This window comes from Rattus norvegicus, chromosome 11 (genome assembly GCF_021556685.1).
Source record: "Rattus norvegicus strain SHRSP/BbbUtx chromosome 11, alternate assembly SHRSP_T2T, whole genome shotgun sequence".
Lineage (NCBI taxonomy): Eukaryota > Metazoa > Chordata > Mammalia > Rodentia > Muridae > Rattus > Rattus norvegicus.
In genome coordinates, this window is record NC_141544.1 from 31,322,004 (window position 1) to 31,343,745 (window position 21,742).

Sequence of the window (21,742 nt, forward strand, 5' to 3'; positions counted from 1 at the left end):
GGCATGCTTGACTGAACAGATTTTTAAGGCTAAAAAAAAGATTCGGCAAACATATTCAAACAACGATACATTAAACATCTTAAGTAATGTGCTGTTACTTGATCAGTTAACATTACAGTTGATCCAAGAAAACTGCGTGACAATCTAGTGATGGCTATAACTCCACTATAACAACATTCTATTGCGTGAATTATCTCTAGGCATTAGGAACATTTTTTTCTTGCTAATGAATAATATGATTAGATCTTGTTGAAAGCAGAGCAAAACAAGATTTCTCAGGTCTGGAGTGAGTTACTTGCTTAATGTGACTCTAAGATCAATAGCATTGAGTCAGCATATGTTCTACCTCCTTTGTGAGGTGTCTGCCATGCAACCCCCATTAACTGTAATTGAAGTTGGAGAGCTGATTTCGCTCTCACAGATAATCCTATAAATCACGTGGTAAGTGGCAATGGATCTTATCCTTAGCACACTTCTTTTTATTCTATATGGAAACTATAAATACCCACAGGTAAATTTTAAACAAGTATAAAGGTGCTTGATTTGTGGAGAATTAAACTGTTCATCAAGGCAGAATAAATGTGAAAGCCATCTGAAAATTTAACATGACTCGAGACACTGATTTAAGTAGGGAGTATGTCTATAAATTTACCCTCTTGTCGGTTAAAATGTATTGTCATTTTATCTTTCTTACACGAGACAAGTTGCTATGCTTTAATGCGGTATAACATTTTCTCACACTATAAATGGTTACTTTCACATCCGTAAATTATTCATTTGTTCTATACTATTTTTTTTTAGTTTAACACAGTAGATGTGGTAAATTAATATTTCATTAATTTTCAAATACTTGAGATGCGCCAGATAATGTATTTAGTGGGTCTCCTGATTAAATATCCTAATTGGCTTTTAATGTTTGCTGGTCGCTTTACATGTGATATCCTTCTTAACCCTCTCAATAAATGAAAGGTGGTTTGCCCAAGGTCACTCACTCTCAATATGAAAGGGGAATTGAGCATCCTTAGTGGTTTCATGGGTCCCAAATTATGTCTGAAGAAAGGAAGTGCTATCTCACTGCATAAGACGACTACTGTCGTCTACTTACCTGACAAGAATCTGTCCCTCCTTCTTCATATCCCGCACATAGCATACTTTCAGTGATGTCGTATTCTGGCAGCTGCTGCTGGCACTTTTCATTGGATACAAGAGGAACATCAGCTTCTTTCAGCACATCCACAGTAGAACCTGCTCAAAATTGGAAACGCAGACAGCCAGTAGGTGATGATTAAGAGGCATCCTTGAATGAAACGCCATCCATCTGGTTTATCCCAGCATTTTGCTCTCATTATCACGTACTATGTGGATGTATAATGGAACTAACTACCAACCCTGCACTTTAAAGTGCATAATCAACCCATCTGTGCACTTTGGCAAACGGATAGCATTTCTTTCTTTTTCTCTCTTTCATAAGGGGTAGTAGGAATTGTGGATTGGACTAGGGTGGTCTTTAGGCGTTTTCGGTGTTTTTAAAGAGTTACAGCATTGCTCACAGAAACGAAGTCTGCCAGCACAAAGAGTTCATTCATGGAAATCAGCGCCAACTTGGATACCCAGAGGAGCTTTTCATTCAGCACCTGAGGAGGTGCTCCCTCCTGTATAAAGGCATTCAGCTCCTTTGTGGTTCTTTGCGTGTGAGCAGGTGCACACTGAGCAGGGGACAAAGCTCCGATGAACTGTGCTTGGCTCTGGGGGCGATAAGCTTGCCATCCCATACAGGTGAAGAGAAAGGAAGTGTATTTTAACATTGTGTATTTGCATTTGTTTTGTATAACGAATCACTCACTAGAAGTACGAATCTCTCCTTACTAACCTACTATTCCCAAGAAGCTTGTGAAACAAGCAGGTGCTAGTCCCTTCAGAAAGGGTACAAAAGCACTTCTTCCTGATTAGCGATTCTATTTGGTGGCACTAAAGTGGTAGAAACTTAAATGTAACTTATTATATCCTTGAGGCAGTATTGTAAAAACATATACCATCCCATTTTGTGCCATTTAACTTACACTTTAAGAAAATTACTATATTAAGAAAGAAAACAAGGTATGTGTCTAGTTATATGTGTGATTTAAGTGCAATTCACCACATACTTACACACACACACACACACACACACACACACACACACACACACACACACCTCAGTATATGTTTGTAAATGTGTAGCTATTTGTTATTTAGGGGAAATTGTCCCAAATATGCCCTCATTTCTTCTGATGACAAACAGGTCTACAATGGGTGATTTAAAGATATAAGCACTATAATGTGAACAGAATTGGGAAAAGAATGGACAAATAACTCTTGACCTCATGATTCCAGCCAAGGAAACAACACACAGCCTACCACTGGCTCCTAAAACCTGACAGATTTTAAGTTAAGTCTAAAATGATGAGGAAGATTGAACACCTCTCTGTCATTTGGCCTGTGAATATCAAGGATGTATGTTGTCAGAATAAGTCTCTGCTCCACACTTGGTCTCTGTATTTCCTCCTGTGAGTATTTTGTTGCCCCTTCTAAGAAGGACTGAAACATTCACACTTAGTCTTCTTCCTTCTTGAGCCTCATGTAGTCTGTAAATTGTATCTTGGGTAATTCTGAGCTTTTGGGCTAATCTGCACTTATTAGTGAGTGCATACTATGTGTGTTCTTTTGTGATTGGACTACCTTACTCAGGATGATATTTTCTAGTTCCATTCATTTGCCTAAAAATTTCATGAAATCATTGTTTTTAATAGCTGAGTAGTACTCCGTTGTGTATATGTATTACATTTTTGAATCCATTCCTCTGTTGAAGGGCATTTGGGTTCTTTCCAACTTTTGGCTATTATAAATAAGGCTGCTATGAACATAGTGTAGCATGTGTCCTTGTTATATGTTGGAGCATTTTTGGGGTTTATGCCTAAAAGTGATATAGCTGGATCCTCAGGTAGTACTATGTCCAAGTTTCTGAGGAACCACTAGTATTTGTATCAGCTAGAAATCCCATCAATAATGGAAGAATGTTCTTCTTTCTCCACATCCTTGCAATCATCTGCTGTCACCTAAGTTTTTGATATTAGCCATTCTGACTGGTGTGAGGTAGAATCTCGGGGTTGTTTTGATTTTCATTTCTCTGATGACTAAGGATATTCAACATTTCTTTAGGTGCTTTGTGGCCATTAGATATTCCTCACTTGAGAATTTTTTGTTTAGCTCTGTTCCCCATTTTTAATAGGGTTATTTAATTCTCTGGAGACTAACTTCTTGAGTTCTTTGAATATATTGGATATTACCCTGTATCAGATGTAGAATAGGTAAAGATCTTTTCCCAATCTCTTGGGTGTGATTTTGTCCTATTGACAATGTCCTTTGCCTTACAGAAGCTTTGCTATTTTATGAAGTCCCATTTGTCTATTGTTTATCTTAGAGCATAAGCCATTGGTGTTCTGTTCAGGAAATTTTCCCCTGTACCCATGTGTTTGAGGCTCTTTCCCACTTTCTCTTCTATTAGTTTTAGTGTATCTGGATTTTTGTGGAGGTCCTTGATCCACTTAGACTTGAGCTTTGTACAAGGAGATAAGAATGGATTGATTTGTATTCTTCAACATGCTGACTTCCAGTTGAACCAGTACCATTTGTTGAAAAGGTTGTCTTTTTTCTACTGACTGTCTCATCTGGGGGTCTATCCCATATACAGACACCAAACCCAGATAATATTGCAGATGCCAAAATGTGCATGCTGACAGGAGCCTGCTATTGCTGTCTCCTGAGAGTCTGTGCCAGAACCTGACAAATACAGAGGCAGATGCTAGCAGCTAACCATTGGACTGAGAACGGGGTCCCCATTTGGAAGGAGTTAGAGAAAGGACTGAGGTAACTGAGGGGATATGAAACACATAGGAAGAACAGCAATATCAACCAACCATATACCCCAAGAACTCCCAGGGACTAAACTACCAAACAAAGAGCAACCCATGGCTCCAGAGGATATCCTTGTTGGGCATCATTGGGAGGCATGGCCCTTGGTCCTCTGAAGGTTAGATGCCCCAGCATGGGTAATGCCAGGGCAGGGAGGCGGGAGAGAGTGGGTGGTTGGGTGGTGGAGGAGCACCCTTATAGAAGCAGGGAGAAGGGGGATGTGCTTTGGGGGTTTGGGAGAGGAAATTGGGAAAGGAGATAACGTTTGAAATGTAAAAAAAAGAAGTATCTAATAAAAGAATATTTAGAGAAAAACTACAATAAAACCAGAAACCTCTCTTTGTACTTGCCTCTGAACATAAATTTTATTTGAATAAGTAACAGAGCTCTTTTGTAAAGGAAACTAGGGACAATATCTTTATATTTAATATTTCTTTCTTTTACAAAATTTTTGTTTTTATTACTTTCAAGTTATGTGTATGTGTGTGCAGCGTTGCACAAGTGAGCAGATGCCAGAAAAGGGTGTCTGGTACCCTGAACCTGGAGCTAATGGCAGTTAGCTATGAGGTGACCGCATTGGTTTGAACTCAGGTTCTGTAACAGAACAGGCTACACTTGACTGCCTGCTGACCGATCTCTCCGGCATTATTTCTTTATATTAGCATCCATTTGGATGATTGAGACAATGCGCAGATATAAATACAAAATGACATATGGCCATAATTTGATTATTTTAAAGCATTCTTTGCCTAACTTAAACCATTTTCTCCTTATCTGTTCGTACTGAAAAATATGTTCTCAAATACCTTAGATAATTAATTAATAAAATTAGGAGTATTCCTAGGATCAGAAAACGGGATTTTATGAAGTTGAATAGGCATAAATCATAAGGCGAAATTCATAACATTCATGGAAACATGTGAGAAGGATGGGGACACGCTCTGGCCATTTCGTTACCAATGATTTCTGACGATGTCTCCTTCTTCAGGCTCCACACGGCCGTTAGAGACATTTTAATTCAACTAAACATATATTTTAGGAACAATAAGAGGCTACGCTTGCTGAGCTCCGAAAAAAATTACATGAAATAAAGAGTCTTAAATCTTGTTAGCTGATAATTTGTTTTTCATGTCTATATTGCGGCTGAAAATCGTTTGTTTTTGAAGTTTGAAAGATAAAGCATCTGTCTCACGGTCACTTTACTATTTTAGTTTCAAGAGTAATAAGTCATCACATTTTTCAAACAGAGGAAATAAAAATAACATATGTAGCCTTTGACATGAATATACTTTGCGGACAGCAGCCATCAGGTACTGTCGGCTGGGTAGTGTGACTGTTATAGAGAATTAGGCCAAGCTAGCAAGCAGGTAAGCACTGGCCTCAAACCTCGGTGCTTCCTTTAATGAGCAAGTTGTTTTTTCACTTTTAAAAAAGATTATTTGTGTTTATTCTTTAGTATATCCACACATACATACAGAATTCCTTGGTCATATTGACCCAGCTCCTCTCCCTCATTCCACTGCAAAAGTGAAGTAAAGAACCGAAGGGAAATAATGTGTTTACACATGGCCATGCATGATAGCCTGTTGAGGTTTCTTGTCATCATGTCGCATGAGGTCAAAAGGCTAGAAAGCCACTGAGTTATTACATACATTTTCTCCAAAGGATATTTTCAAAGTGAGCACTTTCATTCTGAGACTAGGCTTCTCCATTATGTTTGTGGATTTTATTTTAAATACATCTGAAGCAATTAGCTATCATGACTATAATATTTGTGACTATAGAACTCAGGCGATTACTCCAGACAAAAGTGTCTTTCTTTTTGGCTTGGCTTTACTGAGCATTCAAAACTCTGCTCAAGATGTTATAGTCCTGAAAAGAATCTGAAAACAATTGGTGTTATCAGACAAGCATAAACATGGATATAGTCCAGACAATTTATCAGATTCTGCAATTATAGTAGAATAAGAGATGTATTAAAATATTAAAATATCCACAGCAAATTTCAGTAGCACACATTTTTCTAGTAAACATTTTCTCATTTTCGAATGTGATAACTTACCATTTATTTTATTATATCCCCAGCCAGCAATTGAACACATTCTTCCTGGAGTAAATGTTTGATTTTCTTCGGGTAAACAAATAGGCTGTATATAATCTGAAAACTCAAGCAAAACAAAATAAACAACAGAGGAACAATAACGGCAAACAAGCACACACAGAGAGAAAGAATGCCACTCTTGTTTCTAACAAATTAAAAACAACCAATTCCAACATTTAATCTAAAGTGTTGTATTAGATTTCATTATACTGGAATCCCTTCAGATAATAAGGGACAAAGGCTTTCAGGATCACTGCTTACTTGTGTTTGATTTGATGGTATTGGTGGTCTCACTGGATTCCTCTAGTTTATTCTCTAATCCTTTTATTTTGGCCCAAATGCCTTACTTCAGGATTCATTGTTTGTATTTGATTTTTAAATAGTCATGGTACACATTGGAGAATAGTTCCAATTTTGTAAAATGTTCAAAATGCTCTTTTAAATTTTTATTTATTTATTTATTTATATGTGTATGTTTACATGCATGCATGCATAGATCTGTATATATTTATACATGTATGTAAAATTTTACTCATTTGCATGCTGAGGTCAGGGGACAACTCTGTAGAGCTGGTTCTTTCCTGTCATCTTGAAGGATCCAGGAATGAACTCAGATCATCAAGAAAGTGCCTCTCCCTTCTTGTTTCTGCCTGAGGAGGGATCTTGCTGGTCCTTTTAATGTTCCTTCAAAATGGTAGTTAAGAAAAACATATTGGATATTGTTTTAAAATATTTGGGCATATATAACCATATCAAAACCAATTCCCCAACAGTTGCTCAATTTGGATCTCATGGGAGAATCATGTTTGATCTTTCAGCATCAACTTACAAGTAATTAGATTTTCAGTGAACATCGGATGCCCACTGTAGATTGTTGTCCCCGTGTAGGTGAGGGCAGGCACAGGATAAGGCAAGGCCTGTGATTGGGCAGTGAAAAAGTAAGGCAGGCACAGAGTTTTGAAGGGAGGAGAGAGAGAGGAGAAAGAAAAAGAAGAACCAGGATGGAGGAGAAGGACGACCCAGATCCATGTGGCCTCAAAGGGTCACAGGAAGTTTGAATATTTCATAAGGGATGGATTTTTATAGGACAATTTGTCTTATCTAGGTGGGCAGTTTACATTAATATTAATTGGTTTAGGGTTAATGGTGTAGACATTTTGTGGGGTGAGTATTTACTGATATAAATCTGATTGCTAAATTACAAGCTTACTGAGTTTTGATTTTAATGGTTTACTAGGAGTTGTGACTATAATCACAGGGGGTGGATACTGGGAATGTGGGCAGAATTCACAGCAAGAGAGTTACAAGAGGGCGGCTGCTACAGGGTTCAGAGAGCAGCCAGTGGGATGGAGTTGATGAGTCGGGTTGAGATGATTAAGATGATTGACTTTGCTTATTAAGATGAAAATACCCCACAGATGTCATGTGGCCCTACGATGCTGGCACTAGCGTGGGTTGCTAGATTCTTTTTTTTTTTATTTACCACTACACACACAGATACAAGAAAAATACAGACAAGAAGATGACCCCTGAAGTGTGGTGCTTCTAAGGACTGCAATGGTCTGCTCTCTCATAATCCACATGTAGATCAACTTCATAAATTTGGTTCTCATATAAAACATGAGCATAATCATGATAATTGTTTTATATGATTCTGAAGAAATGAATTAAATTCACAGAGAGTTGTAATGTCTCCATGTCTGCTTGTGGGTAACATAGTTCATTAACCTGTTCTCTTATCTCCTTGTGACTTGTTTTGCTCATTGTGGTAGATGGACCTATGTTTCTAATCCAGGGCAAACAGAGGCACCATGAGCAGTTCCGGAAGCCTCTTCCTTAGAGAACTTTAAGAGTTCATTTTACCAGCCTTCTCTATAGCTGGATTTAAACACTATGATGAATGAGATTTCACAAATTTTCCTTTATACTTCAATTGCATTTAGGTTATAAAAATGTCTGCAGAGAATTACCAATTTTTATGACTTCACCCTGTACTGCTGTGATTGACATTTCAAGTCTCATTTTGAATTGCTGTCAGCATATTAGATGACTAGATATAGTTCTCTTACCTGTATAATTTACTTTAAACTCAAGGTGCATCATAGCAATGTCATTAACCTTTCTTCGTTTGTCATAATGAGGGTTTATGACAATTCGATCGACCACCCGTCTTACTACTTGAGGAGAAGTCAGATTCGATTGCATATGCAGGCCCAGGACTGCTGTCCATCTGGTTGGATCTAGATTTCTTCTGAAGATTGTAATAAGAAAATAGTTTCAAGAAACTTTCCTTCCATAACAGAACTTTCCAGAAGATATCTAACGCAAAAAGTTGTAACTCTGTAGCATTTCCATTCTATAGTATCCATGATTTCTCTATGGACTGCTTTTGTTAAAGTGAGTTTTATTATTATTTTTCACTGGACATAGTTAGGGATTAACATTTGATGTTTGGATGCTGGCATGTATATGATGTAATGTTTAAGTTAAGATATATATATATATACATACATATATATCCTCTAACATTATTTTCTTGTGGGGAAATTACTCAAAATTCGTTCATTCACCATTTTGAGACATCACTGTTATCTGTAGCCACACTGCTCTGCAAAAGAACACTAACTTCTACCTTATGTTCTAGCCTTATAGTTTTTCTTTTTTTATTTTATTAACTTGAGTATTTTTTTCTTATTAACTTGAGTATTTCTTATTTACATTTCGAGTGTTATTCCCTTTCCCGGTTTCCGAGCAAACATCCCCCTAATCCCTCCCCTCCCCTCCTTTATGGGTGTTCCCCTCCCCATCCTCCCCCCATTGCCGCCCTCCCCCAACAATCTAGTTCACTGGGGGTTCAGTCTTAGCAGGACCAAGGGCTTCCCCTCCCACTGGTGCTCTTACTAGGATATTCATTGCTACCTATGAGGTCAGAGTCCAGGGTCAGTCCATGTATAGTCTTTAGGTAGTGGCTTAGTCCCTGGAAGCTCTGGTTGCTTGGCATTGTTGTACATATGGGGTCTCGAGCCCCTTCAAGCTCTTCCAGTTCTTTCTCTGATTCCTTCAATGGGGGTCCTATTCTCAGTTCAGTGGTTTGCTGCTGGCATTCACCAACTTGAGTATTTCTTATTTATATTTCGAGTGTTATTCTCTTTCCCGGTTTCAGGGCCAAAATCCCCCTAACCCCTCTCCCTCTCTTTCCTTATGGGTGTTCCCCTCCCCATCCTCCCCCCATTATCACCCTCCCCCCAACAATCACATTCACTGGGGGTTCAGTCTTAGCAGGACCAAGGGCTTCCCCTTCCACTGGTGCTCTTACTAGGCTATTCATTGCTACCTATGAGGTTAGAGTCCAGGGTCAGTCTTTGGGTAGTGACTTAGTCCCTGGAAGCTCTGGTTGCTTGGCATTGTTGTACATATGGGGTCTCGAGCCCCTTCAATCTTTCCAGTTCTTTCTCTGATTCCTTCAACGGGGGTCCTGTTCTCAGTTCAGTGGTTTGCTGCTGGCATTCGCCTCTGTATTTGCTGTATTCTGGCTGTGTCTCTCAGGAGAGATCTACATCCAGCTCCTGTCAGCCTGCACTTCTTTGCTTCATCCATCTTGTCTAATTGGGTGGCTGTATATTTATGGGCCACATGTGGGGCAGGCTCTGAATGGGTGTTCCTTCTGCCTCTGTTTTAATCTTTGCCTCCCTATTCCCTGCCAAGGGTATTCTTGTTCCCCTTTTAAAGAAGGAGTGAAGCATTCACATTTTGATCATCTGTCTTGAGTTTCATGTGTTCTGTGCATCTAGGGTAATTAAAGCATTTGCTAGCCTTATATTTTGATTAACATTCCTTCCACTGTTCTTAGTTTGTTCTCCCTAGCTTCTGTTATCTACTACTGTATTATTAGTTTTTTGAAAACCAACTTTCCTGGGTTCTGCATGTGGCCCCATTTTAATATTCCTACTTAAATTATGGAAGAAGCTCAATAAATACTATTATTCTTATATCCGGTCCCCTCAAACATCTTTTCACATTATATGACTTATTTTTCTATTGCTATAAAAAATGCTATGACAAAGGCAATTTATAGAAGGAAGTGTTTATGTGGCTTCTGGTTCCAGTGCAGTAGATAGAAAAGCCTACATGGATATCATTTTATCTGAAAAAGGGATTATTCGCGTTTTCAATTTTTTCTTTCTTCACAGATTCTACATTCTAGCCATTCTGGTCTGGAAGTATAGCTCAGTGGTAGGACACTTGGCTTGCACAAGCAAGGTCTTCAGATTAATCACAGCTTTGAAAAGGCGGAGATGGGGGAAAAGAAAGAATGGAATGTTGTGAAAATAGAGGAGAAAGTTGAAAGAATGAACAGGTGATGAAATCATAGGAAGGAAGAAAGGAAGGAAGAGGGAAGGAAGGAAGGAAGAGGGAAGGAAGGAAGGAAGAGGGAAGGAAGGAAGGAAGGAAGGAAGGAAGGAAGGAAGGAAGGAAAAAAAGGCATGCAGGCAGAGGAAAAACAGATACTCCTGTACAGATACAGAAGACAAGTGGACAGGTTGTCATATGGATAGCAAATCCCAATCCTTTGGATGCTACCTGGATGAGGCTTCTTTGGATGTATACATTGGCTGTGACTCTGTCAAATTTTACTTCCTTGTGTCAGATGTGCTAAAAATGCTTATCTTAGAGTTGAAGAAGGAAGCTAGGGAGGGATGTGAGCAGCAGCGTGCAATTCCCACTGGTAACTTCAAAGGCAAGTATACTTCCTAGGAAATTATCATTGCACCAGATGGATAAACCAGTGTTATTTCCAACTAGTGGTGTTGGTTTAGGTATGGATGTTTTAGGAAGTAAAACTAGCAAGAGAGTCATGGAAGAGCAACACAAGAGTGAAATAGACATTAAAATAAGTAGGCTTTTGTGAGTGTAAACTTAATCCATTGTCTACAATAAAAAAAATGGCACAAGAACAGACTCTGTAAATTTGTCTAAAACCCTGCTTTCTCCTAAGAAGGGGTTTTAGACTCTACAGTTATCCTTTTCTACATAAGATGAAAACCCCTGGAAGTATATATAGTCAATTATAATTTTATGGAGTAAAAATGAAAATGTTTCTGGAATGTAAATTGATACAAGAGTAAAAAGACCTTTAAGAATAATAAAGAACTGTTTTGAAAAATATAAAAATATCAGACTAAATTGGATAATGGCCATGTTTCAACAAATTTTGACTCAAAATTATCCCAATTATCCTAGTCAGCATAAGGGCGTGAATCTACAATATTTGCCAAAGAGATCAAAGTTAAAGCATGAGAGAAGTGGTAGCACTGTGAAAAGCGAGTAGTCAGAGAAGACATGGTCAATTCCCGTTCTGTCTATGAGTGAGTCTAAGTATTGTGTAAGTACTGGAAAGCAAAAAGCTGGGAGGAGCTAAAAACCCCTATTATCTGCCTGTGTACTGTTCACAGACACACAAGAAATCACTCTTGCACAATCCACCATTGTGTAGCTCCCAGAAAGGCCGTGTTCTCATGATTTCCTTTGACTTAACTCCTCTTTCTTTATTCCCCATCCAGATCTCTTTCATATCACGCTCTAATTATAGGAACATTTCAGAATTCTGCATTGTCTTTTTTTTTAAATCTACTTTTACACCAGAGATGAGTTTATCCAGTGATGCCTTGAGTTCAAATATCAATAGCATGTTATTATACTTCAAGTATTGCTTTTCTAGAATTTAGACCCACATGTCAATTGACCAGTATCAATAAAGACCAACAGCCAGACATACTGTGGGAAGTCTAAATTCGAGGTCTCTGTCAGGTCCCTCCCCCACCCAGGACATCAGTGAAGACCCCCGGGAGAAGGAAAAGAAAGACTCTAGAAGTCAGAAGGATCAAGGACACAAGGAGATCATGATCAACTAAGCAGGACTCACATGGGCTCACAGATGCTAAATCAGCATGCATGGGGCCCACATGGGTCTTCAATGGGTTCTTTGAGTGTATGTTAGGGCTCTTAGCTTGGTGTTCTTGTGAGATCCCTAAGAGTGGGACCAGATGCATCTCTGATTCTTTTGTCTGCTCTTGGAACTCTTATCCTCCCTTTCAGTTGCCTTGCCCAGCCTCAATATGAGGACTTCCACCTTGTCAACTTTTATCTGGTTTTGTCCTATTTGGCTGTCCTCTTTTGGAGACCTGCTCTTTTCTGCGGGGGTGGATCTGGAGGAGAGGGTCGGTGAGGAAGTGGTAGAAGTGTAGGGAGGGAAACTGTGCTTGCATTGTTTTGCTTGAGAGAAGAATCTATTTTCAATAAAAGGATAGCTCAGAAATAATGTATAAATATAAGATATTTTATTTCCTTTTACTCCCTATTTGTTCTCATTTCTCTCCTCTCAATATTGTAGTGATGTCAAGGCCACACTGTTACTTATTGTCCCTTTAATTCTTCTTTGTATCTTTATATCTGTGTCTCGTTATTACTGTATTTCCATCATCCTCAGCTGTGATCCTAGGCCTACCACCATCAATTTCTATTTCTCCTTCTAGTGCCACTCTTGTTTAGCAATTCATCCCCACACATCAGTCTGATTAGATAACCTCTGTTAGATATTTAGAGGGCTCTTAGATGACCTAAGACTCATCATTTAGACTGTACTTCAATATCCCATGGTATTCCTGTTCCTTTAAGAGCCAAACCACTTGTAGCATGGATTCTTGAGGTTTCTAAAATAGGCCTACAACACTGTTACAACAGAGTGTTTTCATTCCGAGGCAGATATATAATCATATTATCTGTCCATTATTTCTTTAGCTGTTCCCTCAAATAGATCAGATTTAACATGTGGTTAGAATAGATGGGACTGCCTTTCTACCCTTTCATGTATTCGTGGTTTAAAAACATGAAGCTCTCTCTTGCTAATCTAGTACTTCCTGTGCTGGTTTCACACATCTTAATGCACACATCGTTCTCTGAAGCATTTATTTGGATGTTTTCATTCTTTAATATTTAGAGTAAGTACTACTGAAACAAGAGTTTTGTTGCTCCATATAGCACTATCAAGCCCAATTATTTGCAAAATGCTTAGGGCAGGGTAAGTTCTTAGCAAATATCACTTTTTTGGATGAACGTATAAAACGCAGAAAGGAAAGAAATGCTTGAGAAGACTGAGTAACTCATAACCCTCAATTATATAAAAGCCATGTAAATTAATGTGTTTACCCAAACTGAGGAAGAATAAGATTCATCCATGAACTCAAGATGGTAGATGTTCCCAGCATAGAGACAACTTTGTTGATCTGGTACAGAAATGTGTGGGAAATAAAGCTTCAGAGAAGTCTAATAATTGCAAGATATTTGTTACATGCAATTAAAGGATGTGTTAGGAAAGTATCAAGTAGAGATTTTTGAACAGACAAAGGGCATAGAAGAGTCGACTACTTCATGTGGTGGGTAAAAGTCCAGCAACGTTGTATAAAACCTAACATATTTGTGTAGTTTTAGTTCAATGAGTATCTTGATCATGTTTTTCTTTCATTGTGAAATTATTTTTACTGGTAAAATTAGTGAATTAAAATAAAAATTGATAGTATCAGTCTATTATTCTGTATAAATGTTTTAATATAAATCACTAAAATAATTGGTCAAACTTTCTAGCTTTGCCAGTGACACCAAGCAGTATACAAGAGAAATCATTTCTATTAAATGACTGAAGGTAGTAAAATGCAAATATTTCAGAAAAGTTATGAATTTTTATAATTCTAGTACTTCTTACCTTTATTCGTTTGTGTTCAAACTGAAATTAGATGAAGACATTTTGTGTTCTGTCTGATTGAACATGTGCTTATGATAGGACTGCCTTTGTACCCATTCATGTATCTGTGGTTTAAATATATATTATATTGGTATCACTGACCTACAAAAAGTACATTAATGGACTAGATAATTGAAAGATGTCAATAGTAATGCTCTCAGTCTATGGGACATGTAAAAATAATTTCTTTTAATATGGATGTCAAACAGGAACTCACCAAACTTGAGGATCATAAAGCAATATGCTTAGTGATACCTAACACCGTGCAACAGAAAAGACCAAACTAAGCTAAACTTTCATCTATAATACGTTATGATAGAGATTATATCCTTGGAACTTGCTCAAAAAAGGGTATAGGACAAGAGTGAAGATACTTAGTACAGATGAGAAACAAGTTATTTCATATGGTATGTTGGGAAACAGATCAAATATAATTGTCAGAGGACAGCAGGGTCAAGGAGAGGCACTTTTATTATAAGCAATGCTATTATTGAGTTACCTCAGTATTTCACCAATATGTAAGGTTAAAGAGCTATGGAGACAGATGTAATAGCTTGGATGTAATCTGCCATTTGTCTAAGACTTCTATGAGTCTGCTTTTGAGTTTGTCCTTATCACGGTGCCATTGGCATCTTGATGCAGGTGGAATCAATCATATTCCCACTTTCTACATATCTTCCTGTCTTCCCTGAAAGTGTGCGACAATTCGTTTGCACATATCTAGTAACTATTATTGTCCTTATTGGAAAGAGATTTTTATTACTCTAATCTGATTATGTAAATCTTTCTCCTCCAAGTCTGAGCTCACAGTTCCTTCTCAGAGTCTCTTGCTGCTCAAGGGAGACTTAACTTAATCTTCTTAGGTAAAATTATGGGAGACAGAATCAACGTGGCTCTGGGACGTAGGGTGTCAATTCTATATCAGGTTTCTGTACATCTTAGGAGGACTCTTTCTTTCTTTTATGATTTCATTGGGAAATGCCAGTTGGTAACTAAAGACTTGGCATTCTTTGTGTTGAAGTAGAGGAAGTGTTTCTTGGGCCACACCACATTAATTTTCTCTTTTCCTCCTCACGTACTCCCTTTTCCTCCATGGCACTGCATTTGAAAGGATTACTTTTAAAGAGCGGAAATGAATCCTGAATTAGACATGCATTTTGCTCTTTCTTGTTGAAAAGCAAAGCTATATATGTGGAAAGTGGTTCTAAATTTTAGCTATGTGTAGTGTCAACATAGATGCAAACCTGCCAATCAAGTCATTACAAGGTACCTAATGCACAAGCTTTTAAGGCACGATGTGTTTATAACTTGAGGGCTCCTGGTGAATGTGTTTTTCATAGTGAGGCTTTGCCTACAGTAAGTATTGACCTAACTGAATAAGAATAAAAATTATGCAATAAACATGAGTTCTATATTTTGAAATGTTTACCTTCTGACTTGATAAAAATGTCAAATTGTTTGTATGTGGAGATATAATGGTTGATATAATGAATGATTAATATATTTTAATAAGAATTTATACATAATTTTATGGAAAATTATTGATAAGTTTATGTCACAAACCAAAATTGTATTTTCATGGTTGGGCTTGGGGCTATACAAAGTGGGATGCTCTTTTGCGTTTGTTGAGATGACCTTGTTGGCTAAAGGACCTTGCTGAGGTAGGAAATCATTTTCTGTAGGTTTTAAGAGAAAATAGCCCAGGACCCATGATGGTGACTATAAATTGCACAATCGAGTAGGAAAGGGTGTTGGAGTTAAAAGGGAATGTTAGAGCCAAGTAGTGAGGGCAGAGACATTAGGGATAAGAAACAAAGAACTTGCAGTTTCATATGAGGTGATGTAGCCAAGAGGTCCTGATAAGAGTCAGGTTCTGAAAATTAAGGTCACTGTCACCATGCCAGCTAGCTAAATTTCCTGAGACCACCATCCCACTTTTCCAGGAAACATATCTGAGTACCATTTTACAAAAACATATTCTTGTTTATAATGCAGGCCACTGAAACATCATCTCGATGAAAGCCTTCGTCTCTTTCAGGAAAGTGATCTCAGACTCTCTTGTGGACAAGGTGTTAGCTAGCTTTAACTAAGAAGAGTTATGTATACGTTTGGAGGCTGGTAGTACAAAGAGAACTTAGACTGATGAGCAACACTTTGGAAGCCTGTGAGGTAACCAGTAACTAACACCTAGCAGACAGTCATAACTAACTAAAGAGGAGACCAGTGGACAGATGGGGTCCACATTCCTTATAGGGGGAGTAGTCCATGTGAAGCACATGATCACTTCCCTGGTTGGGTAGGGGAGCATACACTGAGCACATGGGCTGAGAGTTGACTTAGTCTCTGCTAGGCCACTGTGATGGTTTGCACATGCTTGGCCCAGGGACTGGCACTATTAGAAGGTGTGGCCTTGTTGGAGGAAGTGTGTACTGTGAGGGTTGGGCTTGGAGACCCTCCTCCTAGCTGCCTGAGAATGCTCAGTTTGTTCCTGGCTTCCTTTGGGTGAAGATGTAGAACTCTCAGCTCCTCCCGCACCATGCCTGCCTGGATGCTACTATGCTCCTGCCTTGATGATAATGGACTGAACCTCTGACCCCATAAGCCAGCCCCAATTAAATGTTGTCCTTTATAAAACTTGCATTGGTCATGGTGTCTGTTCACAGCAATAAAACCCTAACTAAGACAGCCATAGAACCAATACATTGTATAACAATTACCTCAAACTTTGTTGTATTTATACTATAAACACATAAAAACTCATAGATTATGTCAAGGGCTTTTTCTTTTACCTTATGGATGACCCCTCTCTTCCCTGACGCTTGAAAGTTTTCCTCATGTTTCCTTAATTTGTCAGATTTACTTAATATCCCTTAAAAGTGCACCATGCTGTGCTTACTCAGCGGTGGATATACATATGATATCTCTATTAGCCCGAGAAAGAGAACACAGAGCCATTGTCCCAAGTCAATAGTTGGTGATGGTAAGCATTTGGCTCACCCTGGCTCTTAAGTTTGAATAACTGACATTTAGTGAGAAGTCACATGCAAACTCACCTGTACACACAGTGTGCAGCAGACACCAGCCAGTCACTGCTGACAAGAGAGGCACCGCACAGCAGCCGGTCTCCAGACCTGTCTCTGTAATACAAAGCCACAACCCACGGCCATGCCCCTGCCTGGGTGTCACTTCCACCAACGATCTTTGGGCCAACTTTCTGAGTCACCATTTTTTCTCCACATGCTATCAAAATAATTGAAGAAAGGATATGCCTTATTTTCACATAATTTATTTGGTTATGAAAATCGAAGTGATAACAAAATAGCCTTGAGTGACATAAAATTCTATTTGGAATTTTAAATTGAAGGCTTAAAGGGTGACAAATACTTACATTTATGGTTACATTGCAACAGAATCAAGGAATCTTGGGAGCACTGTAGACTATAACAGAAAAGAAGCTTTTATTAGTTAAATAAACATTTAAATCTATGTACCAGATAGAAAATTCAGGAGAGTTGAAATCCACAGAAGAAAATGCCTTACAATGGTCAAATAGGGCTGTGTTTGTATTCTTACCACTTAATCTCATGCGATTAAAAAACGATCCAGTATCAATGTGAGCATACTAGAGTACAATATATTAGAATTTCATGAAGATTATGAGAAACATTTGCTTTGGATTTTTTTATCACGAATTATTTTGATTATAGCAAACTTGGATTTCATTGCTTCCCCATTTCACTATGACAGGCTTTAATTTTTTTAAGCAATATTACCATATTCCATTTCTTCCTTATTAGCTAGAAAACTTTTACTTAGTGAAACACAGTATTTCTGTTCTCTGGTGCTACAATTGTGCAAACCATGTTTTACTTGGAGAAAAAACACTGAACGGCACAAATAATCTTGGGAATTAAATTAACTTCTGAAGAATCAGGGGAAAGGTAATGCATGCCTTATTTATGCCACAGCAGGAGATGGTTCATTCCGGACACGATGAGATTGGCTACTGCTACCTAGAGTGGTAATGACTAAAGCTAATGAACTGCTAATGTATGGATTTACCCTTCAATACTGTTAGACTATGGTTGGCCATTTGGTGACAGAAGTAGTAGAAACTAAGACTGTAAGAAAAAGAAAAACTGATGAAAATCAGCCTCCGTCCCATCAACTTCAGGGATGGTCCATGATGAATTCTTTTGGGAGGCTGTGTAATTCATTCTGGAAAGTACATGAGTGAACTGCGGCTTCCGCTTGTAAAAGAGGCAACCATGTTCATGGAGACTATAAAGTAACAACTGTGCATAAACTGCCGAAATCGCACCAAATATAATTTTGAAATTTGGGTTTCCATAGGCCAAAAAAAAAAAATTCTAAAAAACAAAATTGTTTATGAGGTGTTATACAATTCTACCAGCAGAGGCCAGTGTAACACCAGGAATCATAACAATGCCACTCTTGTGCCTCTGAGGATATTCCAACCATTAAATATTTACATACGTGTGCCCACACATAGAATTAAATGCTTTACACCTATGTACTTACTTAAATGAGGTGTGCATATTGCTTACAGACTCTTACTTTGGGAAAAGTTTAACAGGAGAATCACAAAACAATGCTATGTGTTCACTAAAAGCAACTCAATATTTTTAGAACATTCCTGGTAAAGCTTATTTAAAAGAACATGGAACTATAGTCTGTTATCAATATTCTCTTTTAATATATAAGACAATGTCAATGGAAATATAAGAAAATGTACTTTGTTAATGAACAGTATTTCCTTATACCTCTATATAAAACGGCTCAAAAATCTCAATTAACTTTCCTTTTGATGCCCACCTGTGTTTGAATGAAAAGTAGCTTACAGAATGCATTACAGGATACTTTCAAGTCTCACAAAACACTTTTCATATCTACGGTACTCATCAATAAAAGACCATATTCAGTATGGCTTCCAGGACATTGTTACTGGCTTTAGAAAGAGCAAACAACGCTTAAATATTTTTAACCAAGCACAGAAGCAGTTCAGTTCTATTTAACAAGAAAATTCACATTTTCTTTGATAATGTCTTCCTTATTTTTCATACAACTTTTAGAACAAGGATACTCTCAAAAGCACCGTTTTTCCATATTAGTTTAAACGTTGTAACTACATAGCATTAATTAGCCAGGGGATTGAACAAGTCAACGGGTCTCCATTTTGCCAGATTGGTATAGAATGGCCAATTAAGGAAAGGATGAAAGACATTTAGCTAATTGGCTTTGTTTCCTATACAGAGTATAAAGGGTGCATCTTTATAAAGTGTTTTTCTTTCAACTATCATGGATGTAACAATGGCAATGACATTAGTTGAAACTGTCCCCTGGCCCCCTGCACCTTTGTAGCATGTGCGCAGCTGTCTACTTCTGGATTGCCTAACAATTGAAGCACGCACGGTCTCCGACTTGTTGACTGGCCCTGAATCCCTTTCCTCTAACTGAACTGCCTGGTCGGGCCTCCGTGGGAGAGGATACACTTAGTCCTGCTACAGTTTGATCTGCGAGGGCCAATGGGTACCCAGGTGTGCGGGAGCCTCCATTTCTTCTCAAAGAAGGGAGGGGCAGTGGGGGAGGGGCTTTGCGAGGATGGGATTGTGAGGAGAGGAGGGAGGGGGCTGCAGTCTGGATGTAAACTGAATAAGTAAAGAAGAAAAAGAAAAACTGGAATAATATGGTTCTTCTCTGAAAGAGGCATTCTATTAATTTGAATAGTCTTAAACTAATTTTTCCTCTTTCTTACTAATATTTACATCTAGGAATTTATGAATAGGTAGAATTCTCAACATACTGGAGAACCCCATGAATTTCAGAAGTTGAGAAACCTGTGTGAAAACTTTCAGGTGGTTTAGCTCAAACCCACTGAGCCAGTACTAATCCCCAAGGTTCTTTTATTGATACTGAATGTAGTCCTTATAAACACTTTTATTACTTGGGCTTTCGGGAGCACTAGCTTTCATGAATAGCGGAATAACCTGATGCTGTTTTAAATCAAGCCTGTTAAACAGAATGTAGAGGCAATAGGATGCTAATTTTTAGAGTGCAATTTTGATGCCTTCTGGCAGTCATTTCTCCTCAGGAGTTTGTCTGTAGTGGAGTTATAAGATTCAGAGGCCAATTTTATCAATTTCCAACAAAAATCACCACTAATGACTAAATAGGAGAAATTACATAATTTAGTATGACGTACATTTGAATAGATGCTGTTGTTTCAGAAAAAGGGTATAAGAGAAGATCTAACTTAAAATAGCAAAAAGATGGTTGCTGCCGCTGCAGAGAGCCCGTGGGCAGCACCCCACGAGCGAACTTGAGCCCCGGGACCACAGGTAAGACCAACTTTTCTGCTGCAAGAAAGCTGCCTGGTGAGCTTGGGACACAGGGAAGCAGAATTCCTCTAGAACCGGGCACGTTCTGTGTTTACCGGAAGTCCCACACCCGCGGATCCCGGCCCGCAGCAGCTCTCTGCCCCCAGACCCTGTGAGAGAGAGACCCAACCGCCTGGTCAGGTGGGCACTCCTGAGGCTGCAGAGCGGAAGAGACCACCAACACTGCTCACCCCTGCCCACATCCCTGGCCCAAGAGGAAACTGTATAAGGCCTCTGGGCTCCCGTGGGGGAGGGCCCAGGAGCGGCAGGACCCCTGTGCCTGAGACACCACCAGAACCAGAAGGAAACAGACCGGATAAACAGTTCTCTGCACCCAAATCCCGTGGGAGGGAGAGCTGAAGCTTCAGAGGCAGACAAGCCTGGGAAACCAGAAGAGACTGCTCTCTGCACACACATCTCGGACGCCAGAGGAAAAAGCCAAAGACCATCTGGAACCCTGGTGCACTGAAGCTCCCAGAAACGGCGGCACAAGTCTTCCTGGTTGCTGCCGCTGCAGAGAGCCCGTGGGCAGCACCCCACGAGCGAACTTGAGCCTTGGGACCACAGGTAAGACCAACTTTTCTGCTGCAAGAAAGCTGCCTGGTGAACTCAAGACACAGGCCCACAGGAACAGCTGAAGACCTGTAGAGAGGAAAAACCACACGCCAGAAAGCAGAACACTCTGTCCCCATAACTGACTGAAAGAGAGGAAAACAGGTCTACAGCACTCCTGACACACAGGCTTATAGGACAGTCTAGCCACTGTCAGAAATAGCAGAACAAAGTAACACTAGAGATAATCTGATGGCGAGAGGCAAGCACAGGAACCCAAGCAACAGAAACCAAGACTACATGGCATCATCGGAACCCAATTCTCTCATCAAAACAAACATGGAATATCCAAACACACCAGAAAAGCAAGATCTAGTTCCAAAATCATTTTTGATCATGATGCTGGAGGACTTCAAGAAAGACGTGAAGAACTCCCTTAGAGAACAAGTAGAAGCCTACAGAGAGGAATCGCAAAAATGCCTGAAAGAATCGCAAAAATCCCTGAAAGAATTCCAGGAAAACATAAATAAACAAGTAGAAGCCCATAGAGAGGAGACACAAAAATCCCTGAAAGAATTCCAGGAAAACATAAATAAACAAGTAGAAGCCCATAGAGAGGAGACACAAAAATCCCTGAAAGAATTCCAGGAAAACACAATCAAACAGTTGAAGGAATTAAAAATGGAAATAGAAGCAATCAAGAAAGAACACATGGAAACAACCCTGGATATAGAAAACCAAAAGAAGAGACAAGGAGCTGTAGATACAAGCTTCACCAACAGAATACAAGAGATGGAAGAGAGAATCTCAGGAGCAGAAGATTCCATAGAAATCATTGACTCAACTGTCAAAGATAATGTAAAGCAGAAAAAGCTACTGGTCCAAAACATACAGGAAATCCAGGACTCAATGAGAAGATCAAACCTAAGGATAATAGGTATA

General features: G+C 39.0%; 1 protein-coding gene across 2 annotated transcripts in view; it reads right to left on the reverse strand.

Annotated features, from left to right (window-relative positions):
- Nucleotides 1-21,742, reverse strand: part of Tmprss15 (transmembrane serine protease 15) — a 122,681-nt gene that overhangs the window by 4,213 nt on the left and 96,726 nt on the right. For both annotated transcript variants that reach the window (NM_001105895.1, XM_087575941.1), the window contains 5 exon segments: nucleotides 1,106-1,245; nucleotides 6,014-6,109; nucleotides 8,122-8,303; nucleotides 16,904-17,090; nucleotides 17,239-17,288. In NM_001105895.1, the coding sequence (NP_001099365.1) occupies nucleotides 1,106-1,245; nucleotides 6,014-6,109; nucleotides 8,122-8,303; nucleotides 16,904-17,090; nucleotides 17,239-17,288 (655 nt within the window).